The 16,204-nt window shown below is 48.0% G+C and overlaps 1 protein-coding gene and 1 long non-coding RNA gene across 4 annotated transcripts in view; one reads left to right on the top strand and one right to left on the bottom strand.

The window, feature by feature from the left end:
* Positions 1 to 14,104, top strand: part of RCC1 (regulator of chromosome condensation 1) — a 15,679-nt gene extending 1,575 nt beyond the window's left edge. Inside the window, 11 exon segments of the mRNA XM_014546809.1 lie at positions 6,310 to 6,391; positions 6,947 to 7,054; positions 7,877 to 8,064; positions 8,206 to 8,385; positions 9,225 to 9,321; positions 9,421 to 9,543; positions 10,299 to 10,343; positions 10,346 to 10,453; positions 10,691 to 10,810; positions 11,174 to 11,326; positions 12,350 to 14,104. Of these exon segments, the coding sequence (XP_014402295.1) occupies positions 6,319 to 6,391; positions 6,947 to 7,054; positions 7,877 to 8,064; positions 8,206 to 8,385; positions 9,225 to 9,321; positions 9,421 to 9,543; positions 10,299 to 10,343; positions 10,346 to 10,453; positions 10,691 to 10,810; positions 11,174 to 11,326; positions 12,350 to 12,525 (1,371 nt within the window). The 5' untranslated portion in view covers positions 6,310 to 6,318 and the 3' untranslated portion in view covers positions 12,526 to 14,104.
* Positions 11,683 to 16,176, bottom strand: LOC106727628. 3 transcript variants are annotated; one of them, XR_001363854.1, is made up of 3 exons: positions 16,044 to 16,176; positions 15,774 to 15,908; positions 11,683 to 12,112 (listed from the first exon to the last, which is right to left on the bottom strand). It is a non-coding gene; the product is annotated as an uncharacterized LOC106727628 (long non-coding RNA). The 3 variants fall into 3 exon arrangements; XR_001363855.1 differs by lacking the exon at positions 15,774 to 15,908 and having other exon boundaries at positions 16,027 to 16,176; XR_001363853.1 differs by lacking the exon at positions 15,774 to 15,908.
* Between the last annotated feature and the right edge of the window lie 28 nt (positions 16,177 to 16,204).

Below are 16,204 nucleotides of genomic sequence, written 5' to 3'. Positions count from 1 at the left end.
CGGACTCCACGGGGGCGGTGGGCTGGCTGGGGGCCGCTTTAGGGTCTGCAGGGTTGGCGGGGAGGGGCTGCCGCAGGGCAGCGTGGGCACCGGGACCCCTGTGGACGGTAGAGGTGTGCTTGAGAACTCCGCATCCACTTGTTAATGCAAAAACATTCAAACCTGTAAAGAGTTTTTGTGAGTTTATTTGAGCCGAACTGTGGACAAGTGCCGGGAAGCAAAACCTCAAGGAATTGCGATGATGCTCCGGAGAATGGCGGGTTTTTACCTTGTTTTTATAAATTACCATCAAAGGAGCAGCCGGAAGTGGGTTACATGAGATCCATTGGTGATAGATTAGGGAGGGGGGAGAAGGCAAGGCGGGAGGCCTCTGGGATTGGATAAAAAGTGAAATGATGGACACATGCCTTTTACAGAGGTGGGTGCAGGGTAGTTAACAGTCCACAATTGACATGATGACAATAACCGTGAGGGAGTTTGTGGTCTGGGCCCCGGGGCCATTTGTTGCGCCCTGAGGGCTCCTGAAAGAGGGAAGTTACTAGTTACCCAGACATTTCACAGGTATGTTATCTCAGATGCAGAAAGACAATAGGCTCAGTAAAGATTGGAAATTGATCTTTGTCAGGGAAAATACTGGCCTAGGAAATGACTGCCTTCTATAAACTGCTTTTAGTTAAATTTTTAATTTCAGACCATTCTTTGTACTTACTTTAGGTCTTTGAATTTGCAGAACCGCTATGCAGGCCTTCCCTGAACTAGTCAGGTTAGCATGTGGGCCCCCCACCCCCCCTTTTTTTTTTGTCCATAAACGCCTCTGTCCACAGATTATTTACTGCTGTCTACCCCGCGCTGCGCTGGCGGGGCTGGGGAGCGATGGTGAGAAGGGCCCCACATGGCCTTTGCGGAACTGCCGGTCTCCTTGGGGAGACCCATGCGGGGCCACAATTACGTGTCAGTGATCACGGATGTTTGCCGCGGAGCCAGGGGCACTGCTGCTGACAAGTCATTCATCAAATAGCAATTGAGGTGCTCCAACCGAGTGTGGTTCGCGCGTCCTAGCAGAAGTTGAGTGTATGGAGTGTTACACAGGAACTCAGCCCAGGAGGGTCAGGGATGGCTTTCCAGGTGAGGTGACGCTTGAACCGGGTTTTAAAGGAGCTGCAGAGTAGTTCAGGTGGAGGGATTAGGGTGATACAGGCAAAGGAAACAGCACATGCAAAGGCGTGAAGGTCTAGGTGAGTGTAGTGGTCAGGGATTCCACGGATGTTTGAGTCTGACTGGAACACAGGGTACAAGGAGAGGAGGAACAAGATGCTACAACAGGGACTGGGTCTTGAAAGGTCTCAGGTGCAAGACCAAGGGAGACTGGGTGGAGGTGGAAAAGGCAAGATGATTTCACCCAAGAAGAGTATTAGAATGGAGTCTGGAACAATGAGTTAGGAGTTCATGCTGGTGTTTTCCGAGACATCCCAAGAGCAGGGATCCTGTTCAGTTTTGCAACTCACTAGTTGAGTCCCCTCGGGCCTCCCACTAAATCTTCCTATTAGTTTCTTTATCTGTAAAATGAAGGTAAGAGGCATGTGGTGAGAATTACTGATACCTATATTTTCCATAAAGTGGTAGTTCTCACATCTGGTGGAAAATGTGGCCCCTTTTCTTAGGAAAAATAAACACATAAACCCAGACACAGCTCTGTACAAAGGGGAACCCCTGGTTAGGAAACTTAAAAAAATACTTTTTTATTGAAGGGACGGGGAGAGAGAGAGAGAGAGAAACATCAATGATGAGAGAGAATCATTGATTGGCTGCCTCCTGCACACCCCCCGCTGGGGATTGAGCCCTCAACCTGGGCATGTGCCCTTGACCAGAATCGAACCCCGGATCCTTTAGTCCACAGGCCAGTGCTCTATCCACTGAGCCAAACCAGCTAGGGCTGGTTAGGAAACGCTTGAGGTGGAGTATCCCGGGAGTGTGCCTGGCACACAGCAGAAGTTCAGCAAATGTTTTTGACAGATGAGCCCCTGTCCTCCCTTCCCTGGGGACCTTTCTCACAAAGAGATTCATCAGCCTCTGGGTCTGGCAGGCAGTTGTCTGCCTCCTGACATTGGGGATGAGAGGGTGGTAGGGACAGCTGCTGTGGTTAGAGAGAGGGCTCTGTCTACCTTTGTAGAAACGAGGCTGTGGTGGGGTTACAGGGGGTCACAGCAGGAACAAGGCCCTCCCTGGTAGACTGTCTAGCCCAGCGGTCGCCAACCTGTGGTCCGTGAGGTCCAAAAGGTTGGCGATTGCTGGTCTAGTCTGATGTGCCTTCATTCATCACATGAAGAACAGGCCCAGGGAGAGGTGGGAAGGGGGAGCTCTGGCCCTGGTCGGGAGACCTGCCATTTCACCCCACTCCTGTGTGGCCTGGGGTGCCTTTCCCTGAACCTCAGCTTTCTTACCTGTGAAACCAGGGTGATCACGTTTACCTCAGAAGGCAGGTGTGAGCATTCAAGGAGAGTTGACTGTGTCTGATTTTTAATTATTTGGGACTGTGTCTCACTCTTCTCCCAGATTGTCAGCTCCTCAAACATGGAAGCTGTGTGTGTGGATTGTGGGTGGACAAAAGACTACTCCTTATTCCCCGCCAGACACTCCCTGTCTGGTTAGGAAAACACACCCAGAGCAGTTAGAGAGGGCGTGTGCACAAGGACTGATTGTGCTCTAGGATGCAGGTGGGTAGTGGGTGTCAGGCTCCACCCTTGAGGAGGTGCCCTCTCATTCCCTGTCCTGCCCCGAGGATTGCTCACAGCAGCACTGCCGTGCCCAGAGACCTCCACTTGAGAGGTGAGGATTCTCAGGACCAGAGAACTGGGGTCTGTTAGACCCTAAAGCCAGAGGTCAACCACAGCAGGGAGTTGTCCCCATTGTCCTTTCCCATGTCCTTCAGGTTCTTCACCCACCCGGCCCAGCCTCGCTGCCTCAGTCTCCTCTCTGGTCTCACCATCCTCTCCCTCTCAGGTTCCTTCTGCCCTTTGCCCTTTGTGTTTGGCCAAGTTCATGGGGGACCCTGGGGAGGCCTGCCCACGCTGCCTCCACCCCTGCCCGGATCATGGACTACCTTTAGCCAACCTGTTGTGGGGTTTTTGGTTTTGTTTGTTTATTATTTGTTTATTTATTTTAATTCATCAGATATACCTGGGTTCTATTTCTGACTCTCCACTCTCCTCCCCTAGTCCAGTTAATCTCTCTGTTTTCTTATTATGATAAAATATCCATACCATAAAAGTTACCATTTCAACCATTTATAAATGTACAGTTTGGTGGCATTAATTGCATTCACATTGTTGTGTGACCCCCAAGTTAGTCTCTATGTATCACCTTGTCTATCCTTCACACAGCACCTTCTGTAACAATTTTTTTCTTTCCCACTAGAATGTAAGCTCCATGAGAACAGGGGTAGGGTTAGTGTTCTTTTTTTTTCTTACTACTTCGGGCCCAAAGCCAAACAGTGGTAATAGACACTCAGTAAATATTTGTGGAATGAATGAACGCTTGAGCTTCCATGTATTGAACACAGCAGGTCCTTGAATAATGATACTGCATTCAACATTGTTTCATTATAATGTTGATGAGACACTGTAATCTGTTCACTTAAAGTCACAGAACCTATTGTCAATGTTAAGTGTGGAATTACTATTTATTGTGTGCTTGGCACTTAAAAGTTCTTTATATAAAGTCTTTTTTATGTTATATGTATTACATTCTGTATTACAAAAAAAATGCAAGCTAGAGAAAAGAAAATGTTATTAAGAAAATCACAACACACAGACACTGGGGCGGTGGGGGCTTGCCCGGGGGGGGAAGGGGGGGGGGGGGGGTGTCAATCGGGGAAAAAGGAGACATATGTAAAACTTTAGACAATAATAATAATTTAAAAAAAACAATCATAAGGAAGAGAAAATACATTTATAGCAATGTACATATTTATTGAAAAAACTCCACATATAAGTGGATCTGGCAGTTCAGACCTGTGTTGTTTAGGGTCAGTTGTATTTAGTTTTGTAAGAAACTACCAAACTGTCTTCCAAACCAGCTAGGGCAGAGGCTAGACCAGCCGTGGGCAAACTACGGCCCGCGGGCCGGATTCGGCCCGTTTGAAATGAATAAAACTAAAAAAAAAAAGAGACCATACCCTTTTATGTAATGATGTTTACTTTGAATTTATATTAGTTCACACAAACACTCCATCCATGCTTTTGTTCCGGCCCTCCGGTCCAGTTTAAGAACCCATTGTGGCCCTCGAGTCAAAAAGTTTGCCCACCCCTGGCCTAGACTCTTAACTGCCACAGGCTATACCACTTCTGCATCAGGACAGCTCTACAGTGTCCTGGCCCGGCCATCCCTACAGAAAGGTCACAGTTCAGAGTTTGGGCACCCCAGGCTTAGACAACCTGACTGTCCTCCACAACCTTAAAGACCAGGGCTCAATAAAGATGCATTTGTGGAGGAAAAAGTTGGGGGCACAAATTGGCTGGATTGGCATCGAGAGAGAATGCCTGTTCTCAGCAGCCTTGGGGAAGACCTGAAGACCTTGGGGAGCAGTAGCAGTTAAAGGAGGGGAGGAGTTCAAGACAGGCTTTTAGCTGCCCTGGATCATCCTGGGTCCAACAACCAACCTACCTTCCTTCCTTCCTTCCTTTTCTTTTTTTTTTATTTTTTATTTGTATTGATTTCAGAGAGGAAGGGAGAAGGAGAGAGAAACATCAATGATGAGAGAATCATTGATCGGCTGCCTCCCGCACATCCCACACTGGGGATCGAGCCCGCAACCTGGGCATGTGCCCCAGACTGGAATCGAACCTGGGACCCTTCAGTCCGCAGGCTGAAGCTCTATCCACTGAGCAAAACCAGCTAGGGCCCAACAACCCTTCTTGTCACCCATAGGTGATTTCCTTTCCCTCTTTTGTAACACTTGGTGTTTGTGTGCCCTTGTTGGACTCTTTAGAAAAGCCAGGCTCCTCCCAGAAGTGACACTTAGGGATCAAAGGGCACAAACGGCCTGGTTTGGTTTTACTTAATTAGAATTAGAATAACTTTGTAATGTTTGATAATAACAGTAATACATCAGAGTTACATAGTGATTATGTAGTTAATCATTAGTTACAAAGTTACTAGTGATTATCTCAGGGTTTGAGGGCAGTTATGAGGGATACTTAATGTTCTTCAGCTATAGCCATACCAGCTTTTTCATTTTTTATAATAAAAACTAGAGGCCTGGTGCATGAAAATTCATGCACTGGAAGGGGGGGTCCCCTCAGCCCGGCCTGCTCCCTCTCACAGTCCGGGAGCCCTTAGGGGTGGGAGGCGACCCGGCGATCGGGGGAAAGTGACGCCCCATCACACCTCTGCTGCTGCCACTGCTGGCAGCACAAGCCTCGGCCGGCCCTGGTTACCCGAGCCTTGGGAGGCCCTGGGTGGCTGGGCAGCCGCCATCAGAGGCTTGCCTGTGCCTCGGGCTGGCCCTGGGGGGCTGAGGGAACTGGGGGTCTCTGAAGGCAGGCACACAGAGCGTGCCCGGCCTTGCTGAGCCTGCTGCCCCGGCGGGGCTGAGGGGACTGGGCACCACCATCTTGTGGCTGTGGACGCCGCCATCTTTTTGAGGGTGTGATAGTCAATTAGCATATTCCCTCCTTATTGGCTGTGGGTGCCGCCATCTTTGAGGGTGGGGCAGTCGATTAGCATATTCCCTCTTTATTAGATAGGATATGTAATGCTTCTTATTAAACATCTTATATAATATAGGAAAGTGTAAAGAAAAAAGTAAAAAAAAATTGTCCATAATCTTATTTTCCAGAGGTTATCATTGTTAATAATGGACGTATTTCCTTCTACACATTTTTCTACACTTATTTTTACATGTGTGTATGCATTATATTTCAAAAGTGGGATGGACTGTTTTTCGATGTGCTTATATTATTTGGCAATGGTAAACATCTTCCTATTCAATAAGTCTCTGAAAGCATCACTTTTAGTGGCTTCATACTGTTTGATCATGAATATACTACATAGCCACTCTCCTATTAAGCACATGGGTTGCTCCACTTTTTTTTTTTTTTTTAATGTTATGAAGCATACAGTAGAGAATATCTGTGGAACTTACTCTTTGGGCGTATTATTCTGTTCTTGTTCTTAGATAAATTCTGAGAAGTGGAATTGCTGGGCAGTACCTCTCGCCTTTGTAAAGGTCTTTTTCTTTGGTTAATATTGCCTAAGTAGAGCAGGACATTGATTGCCATCTGACATGGAGTATTTGCCTGGGCTTTTCAGGACAGGAAGATGCCACCCAAGCGTGTGGCTAAGAAAAGGTCACCCCCAGAAGATGCTCTCCCCAAAAGCAAGAAAGTGAAGGGTAAGTTGGCTTCTGTCTCTATGTATGGCCTCTTGAAGCCCCCAAAATCTGGAACTGGGCTTCTTCCCCGCTGACATTTGAAGCTGAGGGGCCTGGAAGTCCATAAGCTCCACCCAGTTGGCAGGTCTCCTGTAGGTCATTGAATCCCACCCTCAAGGAATCATAAAGGCACAGAGACTTGTTCAAAGCACTCAGGTGGTACTAGCAAAACACTAGACCCAAAGGCTTTGCCCCAGGCAGTAGTGGCTTATGGTTTGGACCACTGGCATCCAGATGTGGGTTCGTGGCCCTGCCACTTTCTAGGTATGGAGCTTTGAGCAAGTACTTACTCTCGCTGAGCTTGGATTACCCTTTCATGAAATAGGAGGCGAGAACAATTCCAACCTCACCGGCCTGTTGTGAGGAAAAGGAGATAATGTCATGGTAGCATTTGAGGGAGGTGGCTGTGGTTTCCTCTTTTCTGGAACCCTGGAGGGAGACAGGGAGGAGAGATCCACCCCCAATCTGAGAAGGGGGAGTGTGGACCCATACTCAGACAGTGTCTGTCTTTTGCAGACCCTCGTAACCAGGCAGTGAGGGCCGGTGCTTCCCACCGCGTTCCAGGCGCCCGCTACACCCGAGGTGCCTGCAGGCCGAGCCCTGCCAACCAGAAAACCCGACCAGGTGGCTCCCTGCCCAGCACAGCCTCAGAGGCCCTGGCAACCCTGGGGGAGGGACTGGACACCATTGGCTGTCCAGGGCCACAGATGGTTGCCATTGGCCAGCAGATGGTCCTGGACTGCCCACTGGTTGGCGCTTACCTCGGCAAAAACCTGTGTTAGCTCTTACTGCTGCTCCTCCCTCTTCAGCTGTGGTTGTGTACCTACTTATTGGAACCAGGGTGTCTGTGTGAATATGTTCAGGAGTTCCGTGACACCCTGAGGATGGAGGCTAACTGTAGACCCATGTAGGCTCCCTTGGTTTCAGTGCAAACACTATTACTTATTAGCTCTATTAACCTCTCTGAGGCTCCATTCCCTTTCCTATAAAATGGGATCTTAAATATGGAAGCATATTTAAGTCTGTAGCATAATTTGGGGAACTGCAGAGCAATTTAGCATTAGTGGAGTAAGCAGTCAGTAAAGAGTAGACTTTACACCTGAGCCCTCACTCGGCACCATGGCGCCTTATCAAGAACTTAGAGCTACTCAGGAAAACTATCTTGGGTGCTCACTGTTCTCCCCACCAAGATTCATTTCACAATACTGAGTGTCTCCTTGTTTCTATTTCCTTCCTTTCGATTAATAATGTGCTCGATTTTTAACCTTTACACAAACCCTGTGAGGTAGGGACTTCTGATATCCCCATTTCACAAATGAGGAACTTGGGCTCAGAAGGGTCATACTGAGGTCTGTGGCAGAGCAGGGGATCGAACCCAGAGCCCATGCAGTGACCTCTCCTCTCTCCCATCATCCTACACACTCGGCTGTCTTCTTCACTCCTCAGTCTCACATAGGTCCCACCGCACAGAACCGGGCTTGGTGCTGACACTGGGCCAGGGTGACGTGGGCCAGTTGGGGCTGGGCGAGAATGTGATGGAGAGGAAGAAGCCAGCCCTAGTAACCATTCCGGAAGACATTGTACAGGCTGAGGCTGGGGGCATGCACACCGTGTGTCTAAGCAAAAGTGGCCAGGTAGGCTGGGGACGTGGCATGGGATGGATAGGGTCTGGGGGAGGAGGCTTGGAGATGGAGCTGGCTAGCTGCGCGGGGTGGTCTGAACAAGAATGGACTGAAAGGCCAGATCTTGCACTAATGGGGGCATCCTGGGCACAGGTCTACTCCTTTGGCTGCAATGATGAGGGTGCCCTGGGAAGAGACACATCAGTGGAGGGCTCAGAGATGGTTCCTGGGAAAGTGGAACTGCAAGAGAAAGTGGTACAAGCGTCAGCAGGAGACAGTCACACAGCGGCGCTCACCGAGGATGGCCGCGTCTTCCTCTGGGGCTCCTTCCGGGTAAGATGGGCTGGAAGACTGCATGGGCTGGCAGACAGAATTAACTGGTGGGGCCCCAAGGATAACCTATCTCCATGCCTCTATTCTACTTACTGGTGAGGAAATCAAGTCCTAGAAGTAGAGCTTGGGCCCAGACCCAGCCAGGTCTCTGGCTTCTTCATTCAGGCCTGTCCACTCCATTGGCTGCTGCCTAGAATCTGATGTTGTGAAGTGTGTCTTAGGAGAGAGGTGGGTCAAGGATGTCTTTGGCCGAGGCTGATCCAGCAAGCCTGTTGTTCGCACCCATCTTGCTACCTTCAACCTCTCCTCCCTTCCTAGCTGTCTTCCATGCTTCTCAGGAATATTGGATTTTTATATTAATTTTTATTTATTTTAATGTATTTTTATTGATTTCAGAGAGGGAGAGAGAGAGAAACATCAATGATGAGAGAGAATCATTGATTGGCTGCCTCCTGCTCGCCCCCTACTGGGGATTGAGCTTCCAACCCAGGCATGTGCCCTTGTCCGGAATCGAGCCCAAGACCTTTTCGTATGAAGGCCATAGCTCTATCCATAAGCCAGCGGTCGACAACCGGTGGTCCGCAGACCACTGGTGGTCTGTGAGGTCCGAAAGGTTGGCGACCACTGCACTAAGCCAAACCGGCTAGGGCACTCCTTTGATAGTAGACCATATGTGATTTCATTCATAAGCATTTCACTATATGCCCTCATTGCTTTCATTCATAAGCATTTCACTATATCCCCATCTGGCACCAGTGCCCCTTACCAGACAGCTCTATGGTTGATCCGGCTGGTATGGGGCATGCAGGACTGGCTGAGTGCTCTGCCCTCCCTTCTAGGACAATAATGGTGTGATTGGGCTCTTGGAGCCCATGAAGAAGAGCATGGTACCTGTGCAAGTGCAGCTGAGTGCGCCTGTGGTGAAGGTGGCCTCGGGTGAGTCTGGGCAGGAGTTGGAGAACCTTATTCTGGTGTTGGCCAAGCCTTGGGCTCTACAGACAAGTCCTGCATCTCCTGCCTTCCTCTCATCCTCAGGAAACGACCACTTGGTGATGCTGACAGCTGATGGTGACCTCTACACTTTGGGCTGCGGGGAGCAGGGCCAGCTGGGCCGTGTCCCTGAATTATTTGCCAATCGTGGTGGCCGGCAGGGCCTTGGTAGGTGGGCTAGGTCCCTCTGCCAGGGCAACTCAGCAATACACCCCCTGATGAAGGTCATAGGCAGGAGGGATTCTCTGTGTGCGTTTAGGCTTACATCAGATAGACTTGCAGTGGTAGTTAAGGACATTGACTCTAGCCATGGCCAGTAGCTCAGTTTGTTTGACCGGCGTCCCATTACCCCAGGGTTATGGGTTCAATCCCTGTTCAGGGCACATATAGGAGGCAACCAATGAATGCATAAATGAATGGAGCAACAAATCGATTTTCTCTCTCTCTCCCTCCCTCTTTCAAATCAATAAATAAATTCACAGATAGATAGATAGATAGGTGATAGATAGATAGATAGATAGATAGATAGATAGATAGATAGATAGATAAGAACTTTGACTCTAGAGCCAGGCTACCCTGGTTTTGAATCCTGGTTCTACCACCTGTTGGCTATGGGACCCTGGACATAGTTTTCTCATCTCTAAACCTACCTACTTCATTGGGTTGTTGTGAGGTTAAATGAGTTAACAGAGAAGAATGGCACCTAGTAAATATCCCATGTAAATATTACCTCTTAGGGCTGTAGGAGTCTGAGTGAGGCTCTTTACTCTCTTGGCCTCAGATACCTCTTCTGTCTAACAGGGAGAAAAGTGCCTGCTTAGCATCCCTTCAAGGGCTTTAGTGATGTGGGAGAAGCCACCATGGGGCAGAGAGGAGAGGCTTTGTGTGTCTGCCACTGACCTTGGCTTCTTCTCTGCCTGCAGAACGACTCCTGGTCCCCAAGTGTGTGATGTTGAAATCCAGGGGAACCCGGGTCATGTGAAATTCCAGGATGCCTTCTGTGGCACCTACTTCACCTTTGCCATCTCCCTTGAGGGCCATGTGTATGGCTTTGGCCTTTCAAACTACCATCAACTTGGTGAGTCCCAAACCCAGCATTGGGCATAGCCAGAGTGACCTGGGTTCCAATCCTGGCTCCACTACTCATTTATTGTACACCCTTGGTGGAGTCACCCCTCGGAGCCAGTTTTGTCATCTGTAAAGTGAGAATATTCATGTGCTGGTAGAGGGTAGGATGGCCTCAGTGGGGGATGAAGAAGAACAGCTCCTTGGACACTTTTACCCCTGACAACTCTCTCCGGGCCTTGCCTTCCAGGAACCTCAGGCACAGAATCTTGCTTTGTACCCCAGAACTTGACATCCTTCAAGAACTCTACCAAGTCCTGGGTGGGCTTCTCTGGTGGCCAGCACCATACAGTCTGCATGGATTCAGAAGGTGGGACCTCTGGATCAGGAATGCCCTCATCTCTTTGCACGGGCCGGGCCTGATCCTGAGACCATGGCTCCTGGAACCTGGGTCTGCTTCATAGGTTGGGCCAGATGTGGGTCTGTGAGGGTCACAACTAACCCCCCAGAGTCCTGGTGCTCTTCCAAGTATGAATTCAGTGGGGGCCTGTGGAGGCTCTCCCAGGCCTCCCCAAAACTGGGAGAGATACTGAAGACTCCTCCTCACCACCCAGGGAATGAGGACCAGCTCCCATGGATATGGGAACTCAACTGGCCAACCTGGAACACACCCTCTGCTACTCCACCCACACCTTAAGTCCAACTCCTGTCTACTCTCTCCCTCCTCCCACAGGAAAAGCATACAGCCTGGGCCGGGCTGAGTACGGGAGGCTGGGCCTGGGAGAGGGTGCCGAGGAGAAGAGCATGCCCACCCTCATCTCCAGGCTGCCCATCGTCTCCTCCGTGGCTTGTGGGGCCTCTGTGGGATATGCCGTGACCAAGGATGGTAAGTGGGGCTGCCCACATTCAGTCTGATTGGGGCCTGGGGGTTGTGACTCCTGTCAAATAGCCCAGCAGGCTCTGATGGCCACCATGAGATAGATGGAGCTGAGATGCAGTATTTATGAAAACATGGTTTTTCTCCTGATTGTCAAAAGCTCTGATTTTAATGTACTTAAAATGAATTTTAAAATTATTTTTTATAGAGAGAGAGTGGAAAGGCAGAAGGGGAGGAGAGAGGAAGAAATATTGATTTGAGAAACATCAATTGATTGCCTCCCGCACGTGCCATGACCGTGGCTGGGGATCGAACCCACAACCCTTTGGTGGATGGGCCAACACTCTCCACTGAGCAACACTGGCCAGGGGAATACACAAATTATTTTAATAAAGGTAATTTGTTTTGTAGAGGAAAAAAAAACAGCAAAAGGGGATATATAACCGAGACCTGGCCAGGCAGTAGGACTTGAACCCAGGTCTCCAGACTCCTGATTCAGGCTTTTCTTTACATTTCCCACCATGGAGGGTGTAAGTGAGCAGTCACCAAAGCCTGAGTGGATGAGGGTCACAGCCATGGAAGCCTTGAGAAGTTAGGCTAGTGGAGGTGCTTGATGTGGTAGAGTTCCTGAGGAAGTGGGGCTTGTACTTACACCTGAAGATTTCTGATAAGCAAAGGAAGGCATCCTGGCACAGAAACATCCAGAGCCGTCTCAGAGGTGGCTGGTCCTGGGAGTGGAGGGTGGTGTAGAAGTTTTCAGAGTGGCTAGTCACAGTAGGGCCTTGAATGCCATGCCTAGGAATAGGGGGAAGTAATTGGTGGTGGTTAAGGGCTGTGGTCCCAGGATGACAGAGCTCTTATCCATCATCTCCCTGGCTTTTCCCAGCTTCCCTGAACTCCCAGAGGCTGGGTCATTGCCAGGTTGCTATAGGCCAAGGCTAAAATTCACCCTTCTTTCCCAGGCTTCTGTCACTCAAGAAAGGTGAGGCTATGGATTCTGAAGATTGCTGCCCCTGTGTCTCTCTCTTGTAGGTCGTGTTTTTGCCTGGGGCATGGGCACCAACTACCAGCTGGGCACGGGACAGGAGGAGGATGCCTGGATCCCCGTGGAGATGACAGGCAAACAGCTGGAGAACCGCCTGGTTCTATCTGTGTCCAGCGGGGGCCAGCACACAGTCTTACTAGTCAGGGACAAGCAACAGAGCTGATGAAGCTTCTAGGGCCTGGCTCCCGGCCCCCCCTCCCTCCTGGAACACAGAAGCTGTGATGACTACAGACTCCAGCAGGCCTTCCCCAGCCCCAAGTACTTTGTCATCACCTGCCTTTTTTCCCATCCATGGGACAGAATCACTTTCCTCTTTTTTATTCCTCCTTTCTGGAATTAGCCTGTAACCTATAGGATGGAGAGGGCGGAATGGAAGAGGGGAGTGGGTTTTGTTGGAATGTTTGATTCCCACACCCTGAGGAGTTGGGGCTCCGTCAAGCCCTACTCTAGTCATGTGCCACTCTTATGTCCTTCACAATCCACAGGCAGACCAATGGTACAGTTGTCGGACCCAGCTGTCATGCACCTATGCCTGGGGGAAACTGGAGAAGGGGCAGGGCTACCAGCCATGGGCAAGCCCAAGCCAAATATTTGGCCCTGAACAGGTGTCCAAAGGGGCAAATAAAGAGTGATCCTCTACTTGATCAAGAAAAAGGCCAATCAGCTTTTCTCCCAGAAGCACAAGTGTTCTGTCCTGCACTGCCCATCCACCTGCCTCACCTGCCTGAAGTCTGGACAGGAAGCTGGCCTGTGGAGCAGGACATGGGGGCGAGGGAAGGAGGGTATTATAAACAAACAGCAATATCGAGAGTGAAGGGAGGGCAGGGAAGAGGGTTGGATGGGCAGAGACTGGTTCCCAGAAAGGGAAGCAGAAGCTTGTACCGTGTCTGAGAAAATAGCAAGCAGGTTTTTTTTTTTAATGTAAAGTATTTTAGAAGAGAGAGTGAAATCTTTTAACATTTTGAATAAATTTAGAGTTTTATAAAACAGGCCACTTGTTTTCTACACATTCCCTGCTTTTTTAAGGGAACATCTGCTGTGTTGGGAAGGGCAGGATAAACCCACACCTGTGGACTTTGTCAAGACTAGGACTTAAGGTGATGTCAAGATGTCCTGATGTGTGCCTGTCAGCTGTGACTGTTCCATACAAATCAAAAAAGATTTTATTTTTGCTTAGGTATTTATGTTTCAGGAATCACTGTATTTAAAAAATTTATGCTGCATAATATGAGAGACAGAATGGTTCTTTCAACATCCTAATCCCAAATCAAGATGGTACATCTCTACAAATACTTTTACTAAGCTTGCTGTTTTATCATTTTCAACAGCTCATGTAATTGATAAAACATGATTAACTGCACAGTAACTCCTAAGACAACTTATTCATATTGATGTAGATTTTCACAGGCATTTGAGCAAACAAAATCATAGAGCTGGCCTGTCTAATATGATGGTCACTAGCTACATGTAGCCATTTACATTTAAATCAATTAAAATGTGTAAAAATTTTAAATTAACTTCCTTTTTGCACTAGCCACGTTTCAAGTCCTCAATAATTACATGTGGTTAGTGCCTATGGTATTGGGCTATAGAACGTTTCTATAATTTCAGAAAGCTGCAATGAATATTGTTGATACAGCAGGTCTGTATATGAATAAGAAGACATTTTTATTAGGGCCAGGAGGATTTTTCTTGGATGTCAATGACTCTTGGAAAAATGAATATAATGTAAAATAACAAAATGTAGTCTGTGATTTTTTTCCCCCCCTTTTGAATTTTTAGTTTTGATACAGGCACTATACTGATTAGAAATTGACTTCTTAAAAGGAAAAAAAAAATCACACTTTGATCAATCCCTCTCCCCCATCCACCACCAATTTAAATTGGATTAGATTTATTGGAGTTTTTCCCTTTTGACAATATAGCGGGTTGGAAGTGCCTTGTTTTTAATAATAGCTCTTATGGAGTGGGACCAAAATGGGCCAGGCATTGTGCTGAGCACTTAATAGGCAATAATAGTTTGTTTAATCCTCACTTCACACCAGCTTTTAAAGTAGTAATTGCTGTCTCAGGAAACAGTCCCTGAGAGTTGAAGTGTAGGCTAGAATCTAAATCAGCTTTTACCTGAACCCAGAACTCAAGTCCTTTTCCTTGTATTGCAAGTTCTCTGTTGGTGCCTTATGTATATCAGAACTGTCAGGCACATAGTGTTCTCTAGTATAACTATTGTACTTTTTTTTTATTCCCTGGAATTAATAATTAATTGCCTTGTTTTTCAAATGCTTAGTTCTATCTTCCCTCATCTTCTTCCATCCTGGATTGATTACCCCAAAACAGATGTAGTCATAGTACCCCATGTGGCTCAGCTATAAATAATGTAAATGTTTAATACTGCTTTCACAAAAATTAAGATGGAGAAGTATGTATGTAGGAGGGGCAGTTGTTAAAATATCTGAAACTATAAATGAAGAATAAGTATGTTATTTAGAAATATGCAGGTACATCCTAAGGAAAAGATTTGGAAATCATTGCCCCAATAAAGTGAGAGTTGGGGGTGAGGATAGATGGGGTAAGGGACTGCTGTTTATATCATAAATTCAGCAAATTTTTTTTTCAGTGCATACTTACTCCCAAACATTGTAGGAATTTTATTAGGAACAAATGTATAAAGATCCCTGTCTCATGAAGCTTATATTCTAAGTAAGTATGTAAAATTTTTCCATACTTTAAAAATAGTAAGCAAAGAGCACAGCACAGGTTGGCAAACAGAACTAAATATATTGCTATAAGTTATCATTTGAAGGTCTCACAACACCCTATAAGGTAAGCACTGCTATTATCCACATTCATCTCAGGTTCAATAACTTGGCAGAATAATTGAGAAGGGGCTGGGATTGGTGCCCCATTTGTTTGAATCTAAGTAACTAGCACTTACTCTGTGCTAGTTACTCCTCGCAGCTGGAGCCCTAGCCAAAGCACCCAACCACTACATTACTATTGCGGTGAAATTTGGCAATTTTGGCAACTCTTGGTTGGATCTCGTTTTCAGACCCATGAGTGCCTGACATAGGGGCTCATCGGCTCAGTTGGGAGTCCCACAAAGGGATCCGGAAGCATTTGTTATGAACTTCACTGTTTGAGACAACTTATCACCAACAGAGGTCCCATTCTGAGAAATGGGCACCAAAGTGAGCCGATGGCCTGGGACACTGTTAAACTCAAGATTCAAGTCATTGATATCGTGTTTACCAAGGCCTTCCAGGGGCAGGTTAAAGTCCCTGGCGGTTTGGATTAGGGTAGTGGATCTGGGACTCAAGAAAGCAGAGTGACAAGACTAGGGATTGACTGGTTGAGATGACAGGATTGCCCCAATTTACACTCCATTTAACCCCGCCCCCTCCGGCGATTCACGGGAATGATGGAGGAATCCCATTCCAGCTTCAACAAAAATCGCGTCTTGCGAACTGGGTGGCTGGGGCAGACCAGTGGCTTGTCCACAGAGTTCATGGAACTGGATCGTCCAGGCTCCCAAAGGGGACATTTCACCTTAAAAAAACAACTTGTATTTGCAAGTTTCTACAATGAGCGTATATTACTTTTGAAACTTCATTTGTACATCTGTTTAACTACATAAAAGTCAGAAAGAAACTCGAGAGCCAGTTACCCCAGCAACCCACCAACCTGCGCAGGGTGAAGTCCACCCGGCACCGCGCCACGGACTCGGATCCCAATTCGCCCGGAGGGACCCGGAAGCTGCGCCTACTGAGTCTCCGGAAAATTCCGAAGCGGCACCGGCCGGCGCTGCCCGAGACGCTGCGTCTCGGAGCGTGCGCATAAGGCAT

The sequence above is a fragment of the Myotis brandtii genome, unplaced genomic scaffold (assembly GCF_000412655.1).
Source record: "Myotis brandtii unplaced genomic scaffold, ASM41265v1 scaffold456, whole genome shotgun sequence".
NCBI classification, from domain to species: Eukaryota; Metazoa; Chordata; class Mammalia; order Chiroptera; family Vespertilionidae; genus Myotis; species Myotis brandtii.
The sequence above is the reverse complement of the archived record's forward strand: the minus strand, read 5'-3'. Positions and strand labels throughout refer to the sequence as shown.